Genomic DNA, 23,930 nt, shown 5'->3' with positions numbered 1-23,930 from the left:
AGTTCATGAAGGTCCACCTGGTACTTGAAAAACCACCCGGAATGATCTCTCAGCATCTCATACACATTCAAACCTAAAGGATTTTTTTCTTCGCAGTATCCACCTGATGTAGATGACCACCAGATTCCCCGGCAATAGATGAACAGAATACTGACCCCTTGCAGAGGCCCTCTCGGTATCCAGCCTCAAGTACATTGGATTAGGACACGAGGGAGCCCAGTGAAAGGCTCCATTCAAACATACTCCATATCTGAATTTAGTATAAAATTTGGGAGTGAAAGTCTGTTTTAGTTTCTTCCATCTCCCTGTTTGGGACGAATATATTTGAATCTTGTACATTCGAAGTCCATAATGCTCATTATACAGTTTATTCACATAGTCATCGGTATGTCGAAGAATACATACAATTAAGTTTGTAATGAACATACTCGGTTGGATGATAGGCCAAACCCATTAAACGGATTAAACGTGAGTGATCCCCAATAACAGGTGGGAATGGGATGGCTGCAACTTTCTTTGTGGTAGGATTACAAACGCAGTAATTACCGCTACATCCATTCTTATTCGCAACAGCAAAGCAGTAATACATTACACGATTGAACAACTCTGATTCCATCGATATGATCCTCAGGAGAGAAATCAAGACCATGAAAAGGTGGGGTGGTTGGATATTGAACATCAAAGGAAACATTCAATTTATGATAATAAAGACCAGAAGAGATCAAAAGTTTGTCAAACCGGAGAGTGAAATAAGGGTGAGTCAAAAGGGATATCCATTGTTTCGAAACAGTTTTGAAAAGAGCGATAGATCAACTTTGCTGGGAGTCGAATAAGGATTTCCGTAAGATCATCATTAAAGTCAATGAGTTCTACGGATTGATGATTATAAGGATCTGCTATAGAAGCATCATCGTCATCAGCCTGCAGCAGGAGAAAGCATGTTTGAAGGTACTTGAATTTGGCTTCTGTTTCTATGTTCTTCATTGTTTCGACGAGTTTGATTCAACAAAAAAAAAATAAAAATGTACTTACCTAAGGTTATAATAACGAGGGATAAGAATAGAAGACTTCATAGAAACCCTCAAATCATAAAAATCCGATCATATGTACGATAAATATATATAAAAAAAAATTAGTATGTAAACCTAAGTTTAGGTACACACATTCACTAACCATTTGGTCGAGATGGATTAGGGTTAACATGCCAGCCCAATTGTGTTGCATTAGCGTTTGTAATTATTGGTGTGGTATAAATAACAAATAATAGTATCTATTAATATATTTATTTTTGAGTACTTTTTTGTGTATATATCATTACAATTAAAACTGAAATAAATAAATTAATTAATTAATGATTTTGATAATTACAACCATATCAGCTGTGAATAACATGATGTATAAAGAAATTATAAAAAAACTTATTACTTGAGTTTTATGAAAAAAAAAATATATTTTATCACGCTAATGACAACCCATAGGACCCCATAAATCAAAATTATAACATCACCAAATGTATTTAAAGTTGTCGCAAATTAAATTGAGTTTACCCTTTAGCTCGTCCATGGCAGAGACAAGCAAATGCAACGGATTTAGTCCGCCTGTAGAGGTTTATATGGTATACTCCCCTCCAATAAGTCAAAAAATGCGCATCCTGGCTGCGCCACTGCTAGTTCCTAATATCACGCTCATCCTAGTACATACGTTTTGAATGCAAGAAATCTAACACCACTTCAGCAGAACTTTGTGAGGCAAAGTTATAATGTGCAAGTGTAACAACGATCTTTTGCATATGAAACACACACACAAGGACTTCAGATCATCATTTTGTTAGGAGATCTCATTTACAATACAAAATGGAGACAAAAAACAGCTTGCATCCCAGACCTATTATACGTTACATTCCTACTTCTATAGAGGGGGAAAAAAAAAGAAAGGTTCTCAATGCCTCTTTCTAGAGGCATAGAGATCTCAAAAGTACCATTTAGGTCTGGTTTCTTCTTCTTTCTCGGTCAAATCTCGATACTGATACCATTCTCCACCAACCTTTCCCACTGGAAGTGGAGGTCGAACAAAAATCTCAACCGGCTTAGGAACATGGACATCTAATGCAATCTCCATGGCTTCTACAAAATTTGAATCAGGTTCTTTGAGGTTTAGGCCAACTGGTTCGACCGTTATCCACCCAAGACCCGAGATGGCCACATCACAAGCAGGTCTACAAGTCGAATCAGGCATTAAAAGAGAAGGGTCAATGTCATAAGTATCAAATAATTGCGGGTAAGCATGTTCGGTAACAGATCAAAATTAGTAAGTTTAGATAAGGACACAACAGAATTCTATGACGAGTTAAAATGCATCAAGATAAGAGTATAAAAGTTTTATAAAACAATTTAGGAGTTTTGAGCATTTGAAAACATGTCAGTGGACTATCGTCCAGTTTGACTTTTTGACCCATTTAACTGCTTTCCAATTTAGTTATGTTATAAAAGTTTACCCGCTTGACTGATTGGAGATAAAATACAATACAGAATTAATCCAGATTTGTCTGAATGGGTTGGAACTGACACCTCTAATATAATGAATGATATACAAACCTTTTTGCATCGCCGACTCTTAATTGTAATTGGCGAATAGTCTCAAGTCCTGTCCACTCTGCTACTTGTTCTCCACTTGGAGGTGTTAACAGAACTCCTACTTCTTTCTGCACAATTACAACATCAAGCAATCTTCTGAGTTCAAACTTGTAGCATAATCTACATCAATTTGTATTCATAAGTCATAAGTTTGACTTCTATCGACCCAACTCCCAAGTGGTAAACTACACTTTCTTCATAGACAAATATTTATGGTGGGCGATTGGGTAGTTGTTGGGTAACAATTTAAAATAACTTTTAAGCTGGGCTAAGTCGTGTTGAATGTTGATGGTTGGCAACTTGGCCCCACAATCAGGTTTTATCAATTCATATCCATAAATAATTATGGAGTTAAAATGTTAAATATGATTATAATGAGCTATTTTAATAATAAATAATGATAAGGGATGCGATAGCTATCACATAACATTTATTGGCTACTAGTATTGTTGTGTTTTGAAGTGACGGAAGTTACGCTTAAACGTATAGGCCTTTGGTTATGCGGGGTTTCTTTTAAGACGCATATTCTTCGTTCCAAGTGTCAGCATAGTGGTTCTAATTATGTGCCACCCCTTGATTGTGGTGATGGCGTGGTTAGGTTCGTGTTGTTTGATCTCACCAAACCACAAGTTCCACCTTCTGTTACCTATGTTGAAGATTTGGCTACGGACGAGCATGGCGGTTTTAACTTGTCCCTCCATAACACTTTGCTTTCTACAGGGTTGCGTACCGTCAAATCCATCCCTCCAAAGTGTCATTTGGGGTTCTGTCACGTATTGAAAGGAGCTCTTTATAGGGTGATTTGCACGCCTGATGATATATCTTGTTGGGTTAATTTGTTAGGCTTGCCTCTTTGTCTTCTTAAAACCTTTTGCCCGAAGATATTTAGACTCTACCAAGAAGAGTATATTGTTAGTGCCATTTAATCTTGGGGCACGAGGTAGTAGTTTGCAACTTGTGAGAGACGCTCTAGCGAAACCTTCCCCGTCATGGTCTAATATTGATATGGAAAACTTGGACTTGGATGAGAGTAATATCAAACAATGTTTCTTTCTTGAACTCTTCTTCTGGGTTTCTCCTTATAATGATGCTACTAGTGAGGACTTACATGCTAAGCACCCCCTAAAACCTGGTCCCTCATTGTCGCATATATCTATTGATAATCACCACCTCATTGCATTTTCTGTTATGGTTCTTGATATTATTCAGAGTTTCCCTCGGGGTACGTCCAGATAGTTTGCCTCCCAATCACCCTTTGGATTGTTTAAGCTCGGATGCCGCTTGTTGTGGCTATTTCCGATGAGTTAGTATCTTCTATCACCTAAGTAGTGAATCTTTTTCTCCCTCGTAAATACCCCAGGGGTTTGGTTGAGTATATTGCTAGTGGCCCCTCACACCACTTGTTAAGCTAGGTGTTGGCATCCGTCCTATTGTTATGGGAACCGTTTCAAGGCGTTTAGTTTCTAAAGTTTTTGCTACTATGATCCGTCATTCTTTGGATAGCTACTTAGATGAGTTCAAATTTGATGTTGGGGTATCTAGAGGCAAGGAGGCTATTTTCCAAGTTGTGAATTGATTGATTAATGATCGTGGAGATGAGGAGGGACTTTTAATGTTGTTGGCAGATTTTATAAAAATGCCTTCAATTTGGTGTATCTTGATGTAATGCTACAAGAAATTAGTCTTCATTGTCCTTTTATTTCACGTTGGGTGGAATTTTGTTACTCTAGCCCAGCTAGATTATATTATGGGCAACAGACCTTATGTCGCACCAAGGTGTACAACAGGGTGACCTACTTGGATCTTTACTTTTTTCCTTAGTACTACATCCTCTCGTTTGCAAGATTAGAGATTCATTTAGCCTTTCCCTTCGAGCTTGGTAAATGATGGTATTATTGTTGGAGATACTCTAGTCTTACGAAAGGTTTTGGAACTTATTATTGTAGATGGACCCGTTGTGGTTTCTACCCCAATGTTGATAAAAACTGAGGTTTTATGGCCACAGGAGGACCCAGAAGCAGGCTTGCCGATGTTTTCCCGCCTAATAATGCAAAATATTTACAAGACGTTAAGTTATTGGGTCGGTGAGCCTGCTAGTGTGGACTTTGATTTTAGTAGTGAGCTTGTTATGAGATTGGTTGTTGAAACTATTTAGCTTATGGATCTCTAAGTAAGATTAATAACCCTCAGTGTGAGTTGTTAATTCGCACTTGTACCGGTATTTCCAAGTTATATTTCACTATGCACACATGTTTCCCCTGGTTCTTTGAGCGTCCCCAGGGTTCTTTTGATGGAGAACTTCGTTCGTCTCTGGAGCGTATTGTCACTGCTGCTTCTTTGGGTTTGGTGATAGGCTTGCCACCTTACCTTTTGTATTTGGGGACCTTGGTGTTTACTCTGCAGGTGATGTCTTGAACTATGCATTCCTTGCATCTAGACTCCAATCCGATGGCTTGTAGACTAAACTACTCCGACATTCTGGTATTGTAACTTCGGGGACTTCCTTTAATGATGTCTTGTGCGCTTTTTATGCGAAAATGGCGATTGACCTTTCTAGAGATTAAAGTTAGGTCGTTGCTCCCACACTATAAAGACACTGGTTGATATATGTTTCACTTGTGTTACCCAAACGGCCGAATTTCTCTATCTTCTCGACACATGGCATTATGGAAATCCTAAATGGAAGACTACACTTCGAATTGGCTTAAGGTGGTTTTGATCTCTAGTTCAGGACAAACTATGAATGGTACGACCTACCCGTGTGTTCTATGCGCTCGGCTAGGCATTCCCCTATTTTCTGTTGAGATGTCATAGTTAGCTTGTTCCAGGATATTTCCGGGGGATATTTATGTGGACCATGTTGTATTATGTGCTAGTATCATTCGCATTAAACACTAGCATTAGGTGGTGTGTGACACATTGGTTGACCGGCCTAGGGTTTCAACTCGTAAAGATGTCGATATATGGAGATAGAGACAACCCCTTATGCCCGGATGATATGAAGTTTTACTCATGAGATGGAGGGCTTGATGTATGCAACGACGTCAAGTGTGCAGATACTGGTTATGGGTTTGTTCCCTTCTCATTCTCTTCCTTTGGGGAACTTGAGAAGGATGTGGTGACTCTCCTCAAGCGAACTTGAAAGTTATTTGTGGCTCAAGATATTGGAAGACGTGGTGCTACTTATATATTTCGTAAGATTACTTTTGTTATAGTTCGGGTTCCCACTAATTTCTTGTAAATCCTATTAGTTTCTAATAGAAGTGACGTTTTTATAATAATAATAACAATATATTTTCCTTAGCTATTTTGGAGGTTTTATGCAATTGAACAGTTTTGTCAATTTCAGGTATGACTCATTTACTCAATTAGACCCATTTCCGTTCTAGCAAATTGTTACTTATAGGAACCTTGTAGACATATTGGTATAATCCAATCAACCTGATTACCCAAGCATGAGTCAAAATAGCCACCTCTAACATTATATCAGCAGAGCTATAAGCAAGAGTGTGTTATATCTTAATGTTCCTTATGCTTAAATTATTAGTTATCTCTGTAACTAATAATATGAAGCTTTATAGCAAAGGTCAAAATAGCCACCCTAAGAACAGATGACTTTATAGCAAAGGTCAAAGAATACCTTGTAAAATTCATCTGCTTTCTTCGTGGGCATAATATGAAGCTTTAACGCCTTGGGTCCATAAAATGTCAAACACGTTTCGGGAAGACCCTTAAAATTGAAAATAAATTGTAACAATTAAAGAAATAGTGAAAAGGGACTCTACAAGGAAAAAAGTTTCACTTGTAATAGTGAGATTAGAAAGTTTAATACCTTTAAAACATCAACTCGAACGAGACCACCCCAGAATATGGAAAAACCTGTTAAGTCATTAAACTCCATTTTCTCACTTACCCATTGATCCAAAACTATCTGCCACTGTTATGAAAAAGGAAAACATAAGAGTGCATGTATATACTTTCCTTGTACTATCAAGAGTGATGATAAAATATGATCAAAAGAAAGAAGAAAAAGTTGGGATTTCTCATGCAAAGATTTAAGGGGGAAAAGGAAAAGATGGTACCGTAAATGATTGACCCCTGAGCCGACTTCGTGGAGCAAGGGCAGGTAAATCTTGTGAATGAATCACCGCAGCTTGCCTATGATGAAGATGAACTCCCGGTGTGTCATATACTTTCTGTTACAACAAATTAAACTTCAGAATGGACACGTAAACACTTTCTGTCCTTTTTTATAGGCTTACAAATAAGTTGGGTTAAATGCGATTATAAAATGTTAGAATTATAAAATGGTGTTTAATTGTAAACTACTATTAGTGGAAGGGTCATTAGTGTTAATTGGCTTGATTGTATATAAACCCCCTTCCACCCCATTTGTAAAAAAATGCTTTTCATATCAATAAAATCAATTCTATACAAATGCAAGGTTTCTCTCAACACACTCACAAACACACATTTCACACACTAGACCTAGATTCATCATATATCCATAATTAAGCGTAAATCAATAGATTACACAAAAACATATTGAATTATGATATTTCTTTATTTTATATTTTTTATGATAAAGCTTTGGTAAACTGTTTGTATTAAAAAATAAAGTTTAGGCAACTTTCAATCCATCTGACCCCTTTTCATTTCAGCTACTTCTTTTAATTCACCTATTTGACACAATAAATATAAAATAAAACATAAACTGAGTAATATGTTAATGAATCAAAATTGCCACTTCTAAATATATCACTTAATCATTTACCTTCACAAAATAAATAAAAATATACTTCCCTAAAACACAGGTCACATGTTGTATCATTCCTAACATGAAAGAAAATTAATATGCATACCCCTCCTCCAAGGAAAGCATTAATTTGAATCGGGCCAACTGTAGTTCCAGGAACAGCAGATTGTATCGGTTTGTATTTTCTTGCCATTGCAGCAACAGGATCTTTATACGAAAGCATCTCTGGAATTTACAAGATAGCAGATTGTTGCCATTAAATGTAAATAACATTGCATAAAAGTTTCATGAATGCAAGAACAGATTTTTTGACACAACTAAAGGAGTTTTTCCATATTACTTTTTGTTCTTTATAAAAAAAAATTTCATCTGTATGTGGTGTATGCAGGTGCAATAAGAAAAATAAAAAAAATCCATGGTTCAATTGAATGAAAATTTCAGAAATATGAGAAACAGAATATCGCAATATCCAGGAGCGCGAAAATAATGAGTTCGCTTTAAGAAAAGAGATTGAAGTGTCAACAAATTCAGATCTACACTCCAACAGTAACTTACTCAATAGCGCATTAATAAATGCAGATTTCCCGACATTAGCCGCTCCCTATAGAAATAGAGAAATTGGTCATCACTTCTTATATAACTGCAAACATAATCTTAAACTTCAGGTGCATTTTCTTTTAATCCTTTCAAAGATTCATTTTCCTAGTCCAATTTTAACAATAAGGAGAAAAATAAAATAAATTTGTTGGTCGGATTCTGTCACATGATGCGATAAAAATAAATAAAAGCGACACCACCAAACGGATAGTGGAGAAAATCTGTACAAACAATAAAGTTCTTTAGCTGGAGAATTTATTAAATAATTTCTAAAAAACGTGATAGCACATGTACACCTACTGTCGATACCTCAAAATTCACTAACCAGAATATATACGTCACGCCCCTTCTTCTCCTTCTGAATTTCAGACACAACTCCGGCAATTCCAACCAGTGACTTTGAACTTGTCAGATGGACGCTTAATACACTTCAATGAAAAGCATAATTAAAAGAACTGTCTTAAGAGTTTATATTGTATCTTTTGATCAAAATACATGCAAATGGGAATTGTTAAGTAATGTATTTACCCAAGAGCCCAAGACAATACTGAATTAAGATATGCAGGTCGAATAAGTAAAAGAAACCAGATAAACAAAGTGAGCATCAGCTATGCATGGCAAAGATGCTAGTTGGATAAAGATTCAAAATGTGATTATTAATATAATGATTAATGAATTTTGCAATTTCATGATTGGTAAGTTTATTGAATGTGATTATGAACAATTCTTATTAATATAATGAATTTTGTTAGTAAAGCACTAAGTTGTATATAACTGAATATCCTTATACCAAGTTTTGAACCACTGGTTTCTTTTTCAGCTACTCTTTTTAAGCAACCTGTTTCACTTGTTAACCTAAACTGGCAAGTTTTCACCCCATCAGATGTGTTCAACTTAACCCCTCTAGTATTAGCAATGGAGGTCAAGACTTACTTAAGCTTCTTTCTCATGGTGGCTTCAACAACCCAATCGCCAACACAATTGAAATCCGTCCCTTTTGGAAGAAGATCAACCTTGATCAACGAAGTGGACATAATGAGAAAATATAGCAAGAATAAGGGTGGGTTTTGAACACTGAAAAAACAGAAGAAGAAATCAGTACCTTAGTCACAACTAGTATGATCGGATTTGCACCAGCAAGATCACGTACATGAGCCAAAAAGCTGCCATTGAAATCCACTATATCAACCTAAAAGTGATTAACCATGAAACTGAGAACCATTACAGCTAAAAACAAAGGATACAACTATTTTTATGTGTGTGTGTAGGTGGGTGGGTGGGGGGTTCAAAATGACTATTTGCTCTTTGAAAAATTGGATTCGAGTATTGAAACTAGGCATAGTTATCGTCTAACACCGACTTACCCAAAGGTGCTTAATAAGGGATCACTTCAGACTAATTCCTCATTACCTACAAAGGATCGAAAGTCCCCTGAAGTGTATTAAAATAATATCGAACTTGTAATCAGACTTTTGGCACACTAATTATGTACTCCGTATTAAAAAACAGAATTCTATATGGACAAAAAGTATTTTGGGTCAACCCAACCGTCCTGTATCAAAAGCTACCTGTTTTGACCCAATCTTATTTTGATCAATTACTCAACCTGCACGACCCGACCATTTTGGTACCTCTGCTTATGATCCAAATAGGCAAATACGATAACTATGACACAAACTATAATCATAATCAACCAATTGTGCGTAGCTCAAGTGGTACCCACACCCATAAAACACATGGGCACATTGGAAAGACTTAAGGAGGTCTTGGGTTCAACCCTGCCTCCAGCATGCCCCACTATGACAAGGGAGTTGTCATGGAGCTATTCTTTGTGGGGTGGACAATGGCTGGTGCCAAAAATGGCACAGGGGTTCAAGGGTGTCTCTACTAATCTACACCTTATGGATATAATCATGATCAGCTTTTGCTTTTTGCCAAAGAACCTACTTCAAGTCATACTCATTATGATCAGTTTAGAATATAGACACATATCCAAATTTCAAACACCCCTTAATATTTGAATGAGTTGAGCTCACCAATTTTACAACTAAAGCTTTCTCATGGCGCAAGTGAGTTAACTTTTCTCTAAGTTCCTCTGCAGTAACAAATTGCTTTCCGCCCGCATAACCACCATTGCCGCCTACAGCAGTGACCATGTGTCCATGAGATAACAGGCGACACCTACCACAAAGAACTGTTTTAAGCTGACGGTGTTTCTTCTTCTGCAAATAAGACAGTGCCCACAAAAACCACACTAAACAAATCAATACAACATTAAAGTAAAGGGAAGAAAAAAAATGTAGGTTTATAAAACATCTATAACTCTATAAGGAATGATATTGATAAGACCATCAATATTGAAAAGGAGAACACACTATTCACATGGTTTATCAAAAGTCATACGTGTTGGTGATAATATACGTGTTGGTGATGATATATGGTCCTCCAGTTGTACTCATTTTGACCCATTACCTAGCCCGTTCTGCGCAATTGAAAAGAATTATGTTTTTTCAGCCAAACACAAATAAAATGGCATTCTCCAACATCAACTGTTTTAGCTAGACCTAGACTCAATATAATATCTATTTCAATGTAGGCAGGTGATACTCGGCCGACAAGTATGCTTACTGAACTCTTTACACTCTCCTACTTTTGCCTCATTCGGTTGAAGGTCCTTATGGAAGCGGTCTATCTATCTACCTCTGGGTATAGGCAAGACTGTCTACATCTCACCTCCCGATACCCGCTCACAGGGATTGGGCATTGTTGTGTTTGTTGTTGTTGTAGATAATATCTATTTTTTACTCCCATCATTAAAAAATAACAGTACTACAGTCTATGGTTCACCTTCTTTAATTAAAAAATTCATCAAATTCACTTGAACTATTATCCAAATTGAGTTACACAGAAAAAAAAAAAAAAAAAAACCTTACTAAAAACCAAAAAGCAGTAAAATTTGATTTCATACCAGCTGATAAGTATCCGGGTCAACATAACCCGGAGCATCCATTTCCAAAATTTGCAAAGGAGCTCCACACCCATAACAACTTACTATCCCTTTAGCAATTGACCCATTATTACTATTATTGATCTTTTCTTTCTTTTTCTTCTTCTTTTTTTCTTCAAATACCAAATTTGAAGCTGCAGCAGCAGCAGCCAAAAGTTGTTGTCTTTCAAGAAATATATCTCCTCGGGTGGGGGCAGCTGCTCCAGTTCCCTGTGATTCGGGTATAGCTAACTGGGTTTCATAGTTTGATTGATTTTGTGGATTATCTGACTTGCAAATGACTATGACCCGACCCGGATTGAAAGATTTGTGGGTTTTGAAAATGGTGGGAACATGGAGTGGAGTGAAGGAGATGAGGGACAGGGTTTTAGGATTCATTATCTACAACGATTTTTATTATTTTTAGAAATTTTTTGATGCATTTTGGTGTTATAAACCTCAGCGATAAATTTGATGGCTATTTTTGCCCCTATATTTTTCAATTTTTTAAAAAAAAGTCTGTTAAAGTATTATCGTGTCACCAACGATACAATTCAATTATATCCCGACTAAATCAGGGGTGGAGCTAGTAGGTGGACTGGGTATTTAGTCCCCGTCAACTATTCATATTTTCCATTGCAATGCTAACTCATAGCCAACTAATACAAATGTCTTTTTGAAGCAAGTCACCCCTAATCTTTAACACTGCATTCTCGAGTTTTTATTAAAGGAAAAGAAAGGAGAAGATTGGATAGGGGAGAAAAGGATAAAAAATTATGTTGGTTGAAAGGCATTCTCGAGTTTGAAAGGAAACTAAAAGAAAAAAAATCTAAACAAGCTGAACTTCATAAGAGACGGATGAAACCCGCCATGTTCACCACGCAACCACCACCTACAACCACCTTTTCCACCTGCAACCACCACCTGAAAGCCACCTTCCCCCACTTGCAACCACCCCTTCAATCTGCAACCACCACCTGCAACCACCCTTCCACACAACTACTACGCAACCCAGATCAGAAAAAACCTTGATTTAAAACACCCAAATCCTCATAATCAAAATCCCAAATTTTAGGGCAAAAAATAACCAAGATTGAAAAAATTGACCTGAAGCATAATAGGTGTATTAGTACGCACAACCCTCTTTGCTAACATTCCATATGAACCCATCTTTCAATTCTTCTTCAGGTTAAATTCTGTATCTATATATCAATATCGTGAGGAGATAATGATAAATTGGTAATTCTATATATGAGTAAAAGACTTTCCATCCAATTCAGGCCAAATATGGCTGGAAAGTTTTTGGATAAAAAGCCATTGAGTTTCCCTTTCTTTCCCATTCTTTTCTTTGAAGAAAAAAACTCAAGAATGAAAAAAATAAAGTTTTCTTTGCCTTTCCTTTCTTATCCCATAGAAAAAAAACTCAAGAATGAAGTGTAAATGTTTGATTTCTAGTCATGACAGTTCAAGTAAAACCTTTAGATTTGGTCCATAAAAGTAAACCATCACAATAAAATTCTATTTTACTAACATTTTATTAAATGGTTATGTCTTTCACATTATATTGTATACAACGATCGGAAAAGAAATACGATTGAACTCCTCTCAAGGTGAAATCCTGGCTCCACCTCTGGACTAAACAATAATGTATCAATGTTAGGGGTGATATTTATACTATAATTTTTGATTTATTTATTACAAACATGTTTTACTATTCTACTAGATTTTGATCCCGCGAAAGACACGGATAAGTTTAAAATTATTTTTAGTAAATTAGGTAAGAATTAAGTAAGATCATATGTTAAATGAAATTATATTCCACATCTCCGATAACGTCAAATAATGATTAAAAAAGGATCCAATACATTATGTGTAGAAGTTGGTTAAATTTTGGTTAAATGTATATATAGAAAGAGGCTGGACATAATTTATCCAAATAATTCAACTTTTTACATAAATAATGATAATATGGTTGCAAAAGTTATATAATTTCAACAACAATAAGTACGATTAGCTCTAATTATTTGTCTTCCAGTCACATGGTCGCTTCAAGAGCTGAACACTTGGACGTATGACACATCAGGTCAACAACACTGTTGCTGACTTGCTGCAACAAATGTCACAAATAACTGCTTCAATGATCAGCTCATGTAAAATATATACATGACATAAGGAAACCAAAATCAAGAGAAATTGTACGTGCATGTATCCCCTTTCATTGTCGTACCAGGAGACAACTTTCAAAAAATTGTTGTTAAGAGCAATTCCAGGTTGTGCGTCATTCCAAGAGCCAACTTTACAAATTTGATACAAATTTGACTGGCCCATCATGGAGTAGTGACTAGAGTGAGGTCTTGACTGGAGTCTTATCTGGAGCCATGAACGGAGTCGCTCACCGAAGGGAAACCTTGAACTTTAGTTTTTGAAGTAATATAACTGAAACAATTTTACTGGAAAGTAAAGCTCCATTGCTAGTGCATACTCGGAATCATTGGAGATGTGTATTGGCTATAAAGACCACTTGGACGCCATGGCTCGTAAACAACACATATCAAGAATTGAAGATACTTTGGACCTTGAAGAACATATTCACCATGAAGAAGCTGAAGAAGGCACATCCTTATCACTTTCCGATGAAGAGATTGCACTTGATGAAGCTCAAGCTCAACCAATCCAACTTGATGAAGATTGAAGATGAAGACCATTTGAAGACTGTGTATTTGTTTCACTATTATGTATTTGTTTCAAGACTTTGTTTCTTGACTTTGTATTTGTTTCAAGAAGACCAATCAAGACAAATGAAGACAATTTGAAGACAATGATGAATGAAGACTTTGAATTTGTTTAAAAATTTGTATTTGTTTGAAGACTTGTTATTTGGTTGAAGACATTGTATTTGGTTAAAGACATTGTATTTGATTGAAGACTTTGAACTTTGTTGAAGATTAAGATGGTCCTATAACAAAAGTATGCATTTTCGACGAAAAAAGAATGAATTATAGTGAAATATTAATGAGTTTTTAATTATTTCAAGTGTTTTTTGTAAAGTAACTTGGAGTTTTTTGTGTTAATTCACTAAATATTATCATTATGAAGATATTTTTGGTCTTAAGGCTTGGTGTATTAACAATCAAGTGGCCCAAAATCAAATTACGATGAAAAAGAGTGCCGTTAAATGAATTATAGTGAATTATTAGTGGTTTTTAATTTTTTTTCAAGTGTTTTTTGTGTTAATTCACTAGATATTATCATTATGAAGGTATTTTAGGTCTTAAGGCTCGGTTTATTAACAATCAAGTGGCCCGAAATCGATTTACGATGAAAAAAGACCTCTAACGGCCGTTAAATGAATTATAGTGAATTATAACTGAGTTTTTAAATTTTTTCAAGTGTTTTTTGTGAAATAACTTGGAGTTTTTTGTGTTAATTCACTAGATATTATCATTATGAAGGTATTTAAGGTCTTAAGGCTCGATGTATTAACAATCAAGTGCCCCAAATTCGAATTACAATGAAAAAAAGTGCCGTTAAATGAATTATAGTGAATTATTAGTGAGTTTTTAATTTTTTCAAGTGTTTTTTGTGAAATAACTTGGAGTTTTTTGTGTTAATTCATTAGATATTATCATTATAAAGGTATTTAAGGTCTTAAGGATCGGTTTATTAACAATCAAGTGACCCAAAATCGATTTATGATGAAAAAAGACCTAACGGCCATTAAGTTCTGGAAAAAAAAAGGTAGTTAATTTGGAACCGATTCCAGGAACCGGTTTGGAGCCGAATCGGTTCGGAACCTAAATATCGGTTCCATCAGTTCAGGTTTTCAAGACCTATAACCGGTTTCGAACCGGTTCTGGTCAAAACCGATTCCTATTTGGTCAACCGGTCCCGGTTCAGTTCCAGTTCCGGTTCCACCGGTTCGGTTGCTGAGCCCACGTCTAAATTTTGAGTGGATGTTTCACAGACTCCACCTTCTGATGAATTTTGGGCTTTTGGCGGGTTTAAAACTGTGCACTTGAAGATAGGTCGGATTCGGATTCCAGCTCAATTGTGGTCCATTAGCGTTTGCTATGATTTGTAAAAAGCTATACATGAAAAATAGAAAATTTGAAGGTTAACATGTTCCAATTAAGGATTTTTTTTGCTAATACTCAACCTTAGCTCTAAATATATGGGTTAGCAAAATCATTCTTCTATATATAAACCCCTTAATACTTAGTTGTAATATACTATATTTTTAATTTATACACCCAAAATTAAGAATTACACTATGTGAATAAAAGTAAATATCAAAATTTCAAAAGCCATATTACACCGTGTAAATAAAGTTAGATATTATTTTATGATATTTCTAAAAAACTTTTCTAGATTATTATAAAACAATGTTTGTTGCATATATTACCTCTAAAGTGTAAACGGGGAGAACTCAAATGGCTAAAAATGGGAGGGTGAAAAGTGACCCAAAGTATGTGTAGATGCTTTCATGTTAAATTGGAGTAGTGCCCAAAAGATTGATTATTTTGTTGATGAAAACTTATAACTTTATTTAATTATTCATAGAAATTAAAAAAACAAAAATGGGAGAGAAAAGTTTTTGTGGGTCAAACAAACCTGATCCAACCCATATGACTACAACATGTTTGTTGCCTCAAATATGCCATCTTAAGATAATCTCATATTCTTAGTGGCTGTTGTAATTGCCAATATTAACTACAACATGTTTTGTTGCCTAGCTAAAGAAGAATGGCAAAGGAATATGTAATGTGTGGGTATCATATGGTGAAAACAAGAATGGCATTGAATCTAGCTTTCACACAGAGGGAGTAATTTAAAATTAATCTAAACCAATCAATTAATAATCTTTAAAATATGTTAATTGCATAAAAAAACTGCAACTCAAAAGATCGACTTGATACACATGGATAGCAAATAAACTAATTACTAGTACATTGAAACTCCATGACAGTTTTTCTACCTAGCTCGATGTTGGACTTAAGATTGTTAAAAGGAAGCTATTTTTTCGATATAACGATGACCGACGAAACGATGAACCGTTTTTGAGAATGTTTTTGTGCCATTTCCATCAAAACGCTCTATATTATCAGGGACCCGGAATAGCTGTTTGAAACTCTTGTCACGAATATTGAACCTCTTAATATCATCGACAACTTTCACCGCCATAAACATATCTTCTTCTTCTTCTTCTTCACCTCTAACCACATCTAACACTCTGAATTCAAATTTATCAAGACAACACTCCCTAATTTATCAAGACAACACTCCCTAAAACTACATGTCATGTTTGGGTAAGCAGCACAGAGGTGATGAAGGTCCAGTTGGTACTTGATAGACCACCCGGAATGATCTCTCAGCATCTCATACACGTTCAAACTCAAAGGATCCTTTTCATGGGAGATATCCACTAGATGTAGATGGCCACCAGATTCCCCAAAGTAAAGTGGTATTTTATCAAAGGAATAACCACCGTATGCAGATGCGACCCTCACAGGCAGAGGGGATGGCAAAGGCAATTCATGTATCTGTTCGGTGTCCAGCCTCAGGTACATGGGATTAGGACACGAGGGTGCCCAGTGAAAGGCTCCGTTCCAATATACTCCATATCTGAAATCTGTATACTCTTTGGGAGTGAAAGTCTGTCTTAGTTTCTTCCATTCCCCTGTCTGGGACGAATATATTTGAATCTTGTACATTCTAAGTCCATAATAATGCGCATCATTAAACCCATCTCCGTACATAGTTTCTCCTGCCTGAAGAATACAAACAAGTTTGTAATGAGCGCACTCGGTTGGATGATAGGCCAGACCCATTAATCGGATTAACTCTGGTCGATCCCCGGTAACAGGTGGGAATGGGATGGCTGCAACTTCTTTCGTTGTTGGGTTACAAACGTAGTAGTTACCGCTACATCCACGGTCTTTATCGCAACAGCAAAGCAGCAACCCGTTACAAGATTGCACAATTCTGATCCCATCGATGTGATCATCGTCGAGAGAGAAATCAAGACCACGAAAAGGCGGGGTGGTTGGGTTTTGAACATCAAAGGGGACATACAATTCATGATAATACAGACCAGAAGATATCAAAAGCTTGTCAAACCGTAAAGTATTGAAACGAGGGTGAGTCAAGAGGGATAGCCATTGTTTCGAAACAGATCTGAAACGGAAGAAAGACTTGGCAGCAGGGAGACGAATAAGGATTTCGGTAACAAGGTCATCGTTGGACCCGATTAGCTCTGCCGATTGATGATTATAAGATTCTGCGGTGGAAGCATCATGATCATGGGGAAAGCATGTTTTTTTAAGTCGCTTGAATTTGGGTTTCTTCATTGTTTCGCCGAATTTGATTCAACAAATTAGATAAGATCGAGAGATTGTATAGGATTAATTTGGGTTTAATATATAATAAAAACCCTTAAGGCACCTCCTTCGGTTAAAAGCATAGAATTGAACATGTACGTAGGTTTTAAATATGGAAAGTCGGTATTGATTAAATAATGTTTTTAACGAATTACTCGACTTCAATTCAATTATAGGGGAAACCGGCTAATTATTATGAATAAAAGACATATCTCCATACTTGTGAACACATACCATATCAATCAATTTTCGATCAATCCTTTTAATTGTAAACAAAAAAGAAGAATATTTGCGCAAAGATTTGAAATTGGGAATCTCATTAGCACTCCTTAGTGAACACATACCATTTCTTTTCTTTTTTTTTTTTTTTAAAAATTATTATATAAAAAGGTTAGTTTCTTCTTATTAGTCACGATATATTTGAAGCTATCGCATTGCACACATATCCATCTAGCATCTACTAGCCAAATGTCCGCACAATTCAACGGTGAGATGGTGGAGGTGATAGGTCATAGGAGGTAATCGAGGTCATTGGGGTGATTGGTGATGGGATGATCTACCTAACGGGCTCCGCCCTTATCCGTACGGGCTACGCCTTCAGATTTAAAAATTCGTCGAAAATATCTCAAATGAAAGAGCATGAAATTTTAAGAACACCCATATACTTTTTTATAATTTATTAATGTACGGTTTTTGAGATAAAAGATTATGAATGAATTAGAAGAATAAAATTATTTATGAAGGAGAGAGAAAAAAAAATGAATGGTTGAGATTTGAAAAGAGAGAAAAATAAGTGGTTGAGATTTAAGGGTATTATATGTATATTTTAGATGATCATATATATTCAAACTAATGGATAAAAGAAAAGAGTAATTTAGATAGATCAAGTTCTTTTTTGAGAAAATGAGATGGGGTAAATGTTTTATAAGGTAGTTAGATTTAGATATATATACAAACTTTATATATATATATATATATACAAACTCAGGAACCTACATCTTTATCTTACTTTCATTAATATTTAAAATAACCTTTGTTCTTCATTATGATTACCAATTTAATTAATTTCTAGGATTAGCATGAGATGAAACCAATTAATTGGCCATTAATTAATGGTTAGATAGACTTTACTATATATATGTGGAGCGAGTGAGCGAGAAACATACATGATGATTGTGACTTTAACAAGTACCAATCGATCATACATCAATTGGTACCGTAATCATATGATCACATGGGCCTATAGATAAAGGTTGTTAGTCACAGGTTTAAATCTTGTTAAAGGCAAGTGGAGAAACCATATATTGTGACCCTTATGTGAGTATATTATAGAATGAATTGCTATATTATCATTGATGCAATAAGAGCTTTAAATAGCCAATTACAACTTGTTCTCCAAACCTAAAAATTCTTATGATCTATTAAATAAATTGAAGATAAATACAAATATATATCTAATAACAACTTGTTCAAAGAGCCCATGAAGCATATGCCCCGTATTAATTGCCACAGCCTAAAAACCCTATCCCCAGTAGATGGACTTTCTAAACATCCTTCTCGATTTCTATCATACATGTTGTATTGGTCATGGATGCAGCTCCTCTTTCATTACTCTGATCCCCAAAAAATCATCAGCTAAATCCTAACATGATTACCGAACAATAACCCTAATTGGATGCATTAGAAAGGTTATTTCCAAAGTTCTTGCCAACCGTCTTAAAAAGGTGATCTCCAAAGTCATCTCCCCCAACCAATCAGCTTTCTTATCCGATAGAAACATCTTGGATGGGCCTCTCATACTTGACGAGATTTTGGCATGGCTTAAGCGATGCAAGAGAGAAGCTTTCTGCTTCAAAATTGATTTTGAGAAAGGTTTTGACACTTTAAATTGGGATTTTCAATCTCTCCATCATGCATCAAATGAGTTTCCCATCACGTTGGCTTTGTTGGATGAAAGGCATATTAACTTCAACTCGGTCTGATGTCCTTGTCAATGGCAACTCCACGGCCGAGTTTAATTGTGAATGTGGAGTTCCACAGGGTGACCCTCTTTCCCCCTTTATCTTTATTCTTGCGATGGAGGCTTTTTCTGCAACAATCCGTAGGGCCACAAATGTTGGATTTTTTTCGGGGATCCAACTTCCAAACTTTGGACCAAATATTTCCCACCTTCTCTATGCCGATGATGCTATCATCTTGGGAGCCTGGTCAACCACATACCTGGCGAATATCTCGAGGATATTAAGATGTTTCTACCTTGCATCTGGTCTCAAGATCAACCTTCTCAAATCCTGCTTCTATGGCATTGGCTTATCCCCGTCTCAAACCGAAACCTCTACTGGCATTCTTAAATGCAAAGCGGGTCACTTTCCAATTACTTACCTTGGACTCGATGTTGACACCAATGTGAACCGAATTAGCAATTGGAACTCCGTCATTCAAGCCTTTGAAAATCGATTATCCAATTGGAAAGCCACCACCCTCTCGATTGGTGGACGAATTACCCTTATTACGCTCCGTGCTTGACTGCCTTCCTAGATAATACTTCTCGTTGTATAAGGCACCGGTCGGTGTTCTCTCGAAACTTGAAAAAATCCGTAAGAATTTCTTCTGGGATGGGTCGACTACTTCAAAAAAATTGTCGTGGGTTTCATGGGATATTGTTACTGCTCCTAAGGAATCGGGTGGTGTAGGGTTGGGCAGCTTATACTCAAAAAATTTATCTTTACTCTCTAAGTGGTGGTGGCGACTTCCAATGGAGCCAAACTCCTTATGAGGTCGCACTATCACTTCCATCCACTTTTCCCATAGGAATTGTTCCCCAATCCCTTACAAGTCGGGTCTGGTGGGAGCCTGGCAAAATATAGCCAAGTTATGTTCCCACCTTGTTTCTTTTAATGTTTCTTTGCACAATCTGTTTGCAGGCATCGTGGGGAATGGCGCTTCTATTAGATTCTGGATAGATCGATGGCATGGTAATGAACCTTTTTGCATCACTTTTCCTGACTTATTCAAGCTTGAGAAGAAGAAAGGCTGCTTTGTTCGCGATAGATGTACGGGTAACGGGTTTTTCTCCCAATGGGAATGGTCCTGGTCAAATCCCCCATCAACTGATCAACATCAGTGGAACTATATCAACTCCAGGAGCTATTGTCGAGAATCCAAAACACGATCCTGACCAATGCAAACGACATATGGACATGGGCCTACAAACCATCAGAATCATTTTCAGTTAAATCAATGAAAGAATATCTTTATCGTTTGCAATATGGGCCAAACCCATGGCCTTTCCCTTGGAATCGTCTTGTCCCCTGAAAACAAACATCCTTGGCTGGAAACTGGAGAAAAATTGTCTACCCACAAAGGATCTCCTGCTTAATCGGAATGTTCCAATACCGTCCTCTGTTTGCTCTTTATGTAATCTGAAGGATGAATCTGCCCAACATTTATTCATAGAATGCCCCTTTGCCAATGAACTCTGGAAATACATACTATCTTGGTGCAAAGTCTCTATGGCAAAACCATCTCAAACCCGAGAACTCTTCCAGGTACATAAAGACCCAGCAATCGAGCCAAAGAGATCCAAGTTTTTCAGCTTAATAATGTTAGCTTACATCTGGACTATATGGAAAATACGGAATGAAAAAATCTTCAACAACAAGACCCCGTCCATCCGCTATGCTATCAGAGAATTGAAATCATCCAGCTTTTTATGGCTATCAAATAGATCATCAACAAATCGAGTAGATTGGGAAAAATGGTGTAGTTTTAATTTTTAACCGTGTTCTCTAATTTTACTTCTACTCACTAGCATATTGCTAGTTTTCCTCCCGTCAATAAAAATTTTGATTGAATGTTCAAAAAAAAAGCAACTTCCTTAATACGCCCCCCCAAGATGGTGGGCCCATAAGTAACGCCCAGCTTGGATCTAAACTTGAGAAATGGACCTCTGGCAAGAGGTTTTGTCAATGCATCAGCAGGTTGACCAACAGAGTGAATGTGAAGAACTTTCAACTTACCTGCAGTAACTTGTTCACGCACAAAGTAATAATCAAGTGCTATGTGTTTCATCCGAGAGTGATAGACCGGATTAGCACACAAGTAAGTGGCTCCAGTATTGTCACAAAAGAGTCGAGGAGACGAGGAAATGGGCAGTGTAAGTTCTGTAAGTAATTGTTGAATCCAAGTAACTTCAGCTGCTGCATTGGCAAGAGCTTTATATGCTGCTTCTATAGATGACCGTGAAATTGACTTTTGTCGAGAAGACCGCCATGAGATAATGTTGGATCTCAAATAAACTAAGTAAGCTGAAGTGGACCATCTCCCATCAGTTGTGCCACCCTAGTCTGAGTCAGCAAAAGCAGAGAGTGACATAGATGAACTGCGACTGAGAAATAGTCCATGATAAATGGTACAAATAACACATAGAAGCTAGCTTTCACACACAGGGAGTAATTTAAAATTAATCTACACTAATCAATCAATAATCATTAAAATATGTTAATTGCATAAATTCCAACTCAAAAGAATTGACATACATGGATAGCAAATCAACTAATTACTAGTATATTCAAACTACATCACAGTTGTTTCTACCTCGATCTTGGAATTAATCCATTAAAAGTAGTAGCTAGTGGTGTTAGAAAGAACCTATTTTTTCGATATAACGATGACCGACGAAACGATGAACCATGTTTGTGAATGTTTTTGTGCCATTTCCTTTAAAATCCTCGATATTGTCATCTAAGACTCTGAATTCATATCTATTAGGGTGCCATCCGTATTTATGTGTCATGTTTGGGTAAGCAGCAGAGAGTTGATGAAGGTCCAGTTGGTACTTGATTGACCACCCGGAATGATCTTTCAGCATATCATACACATTCAAAACTACAGGATCCTTTTCATGCCAGATATCTACTAGATTTAATTGTGAAGCAATGGGAAGGGTCTGCTGTCCATGTCCACGAGTCTAAAGTCAACGATAATTAAGTGTGTTGAATCTCAGACAAAAAGTCTTGCAGCTGGTGAAGTTCAAATAAGGAAGAGGGAGGACGTGTCCATCTCTACTCCCACTGAGAGAAATAATTATATAATTAAATACTACTCCGTATTTGTTTTTTAACGGCAATTTCAGGCTCAAAGTAGACTTCATTCAATTACAGGGGGGAACATGCCCATTATGAAAAAACCGTGTCTTCTTTCTTATAAGCATTTTATTCACTTCACTTTTAATAACCAAAATCTTTCATAACCCCTTATAAAACATGTTGAATTCTCATATTTTAGGAAATTTCTAATCATAATTAATTCTTCTATACACTTCATCTATATTTTTATACTATCTAATAAAAAAAACAACTCTCTCTTTAAAGTTACTTAAGGAAATTATCTAAAATAACATTAATGATTAAATTACACTCTTAGTCTTTTATCTTATAAAAATCTTCATGAACCTTTTAAATCAATTAGTTTTATATCAATTATCTACACTACTTGACGTTGCTCCCACCACCACACCGTCGTCGACGCATTGCGTGGGTACCGTGCTAGTTGTTCATAATATCAATCCATTTATTGATTGTTGATTATATAAATAGTTCCTTAAATCAAATTGTAAAAAAAAAAGTCAAGAAAAATATTTGGGCAAAAATTTGAACTTGAAATCTCAGGAGTATCCCTTACTACTAAACCATGGATCCTTGTTGTTTTGCGTATCTAATACACACATTTTTCTAATTTCTATTTTTATTTACTTTTTATTAAAAAAAGGTCGATTTTTTCTTTTCGGATCTGGTTCTCCCACGGTATATTTGAAGTCGTCGCATTGTACGAAAAAAAATGCAAAAAACTAAATGTCTTATAATGTAAACTTGTAATTACTGATATTAACCGAAAAATGAGTACCGTTTAATGTAAATATATGAAGTTCAAAGCTTTCCAATTGTTCAAATGGGTTTAGTCATTTTATTAGAAAAAAGTTCAAAAAAGACCTAGTCGGGTTAAGTTAAAAAGTTCGAAAAAGACCTAGTCGGGTTAAGTTGAACTGAATAAAATTTTAGTCTGTCTTAAGGTATGGCTTAAAATATATCTATAATCCATTATAAAGCAAACTGGATTTCCTCATTTTAAGAAATTCTAACACTTTTTATACCTAAAATACCATTAGGCTTAAACAACCATAATATGATTACTCCTCTACCTTTTTTACATTAATAATCAAACTTCTATCGCTACCACTATTGCTGTCACGATGGTTGTAAAACTCGATCGACTCGGCCGGGAACTCGAAATCGGAATCGGGTGTTAAACGGGTCGATTTGGCTAGAATCGGGTGAAAACTCAGTCAAAAACTTGGTCGCTTGTAAAACTCGGTCAAATTAACCTGGATCGGTCAAATCAGTCAAGAGTCGGTTAGGTCGGGTCAAAACTTGGGTCAACTTTGGTAAAAAAAAAATAATAATTCTTTTTTTTTTTCAAAAAAAAATCTTAAATTGGTTTAAGATTTTTTTTATAATGAATGAAGTTTGAATTTTGAAGTATTATGTTAAAGTTTCTAAACAATTATGTTTTAAACTTGAAGT

The 23,930-nt window shown here is 36.0% G+C and overlaps 2 protein-coding genes across 2 annotated transcripts; both read right to left on the bottom strand.

The window, feature by feature from the left end:
* Positions 1 to 1,768: 1,768 nt before the first annotated feature.
* LOC122587094 (NO-associated protein 1, chloroplastic/mitochondrial) lies at positions 1,769 to 11,386 on the bottom strand. The gene is made up of 12 exons (XM_043759169.1): positions 10,955 to 11,386; positions 10,023 to 10,208; positions 9,089 to 9,175; positions 8,920 to 8,999; positions 8,312 to 8,414; positions 7,945 to 7,990; positions 7,496 to 7,614; positions 6,716 to 6,829; positions 6,466 to 6,570; positions 6,274 to 6,363; positions 2,595 to 2,701; positions 1,769 to 2,215 (listed from the first exon to the last, which is right to left on the bottom strand). Exons 1-12 carry the CDS (start codon positions 11,369 to 11,371, stop codon positions 1,969 to 1,971), a joined length of 1,701 nt encoding a protein of 566 aa, XP_043615104.1. The 5' UTR covers positions 11,372 to 11,386; the 3' UTR covers positions 1,769 to 1,968.
* A 4,587-nt stretch (positions 11,387 to 15,973) lies between these two features.
* Positions 15,974 to 17,319, bottom strand: LOC122588053 (F-box protein At5g07610-like). The gene is made up of 2 exons (XM_043760197.1): positions 16,316 to 17,319; positions 15,974 to 16,202 (listed from the first exon to the last, which is right to left on the bottom strand). Exons 1-2 carry the CDS (start codon positions 17,317 to 17,319, stop codon positions 15,974 to 15,976), a joined length of 1,233 nt encoding a protein of 410 aa, XP_043616132.1.
* Between the last annotated feature and the right edge of the window lie 6,611 nt (positions 17,320 to 23,930).

Source organism: Erigeron canadensis, chromosome 2 (genome assembly GCF_010389155.1).
Source record: "Erigeron canadensis isolate Cc75 chromosome 2, C_canadensis_v1, whole genome shotgun sequence".
In the NCBI taxonomy this organism is placed as follows: Eukaryota; Viridiplantae; Streptophyta; class Magnoliopsida; order Asterales; family Asteraceae; genus Erigeron; species Erigeron canadensis.
This window is presented reverse-complemented; position numbering and strand designations above follow the sequence as displayed.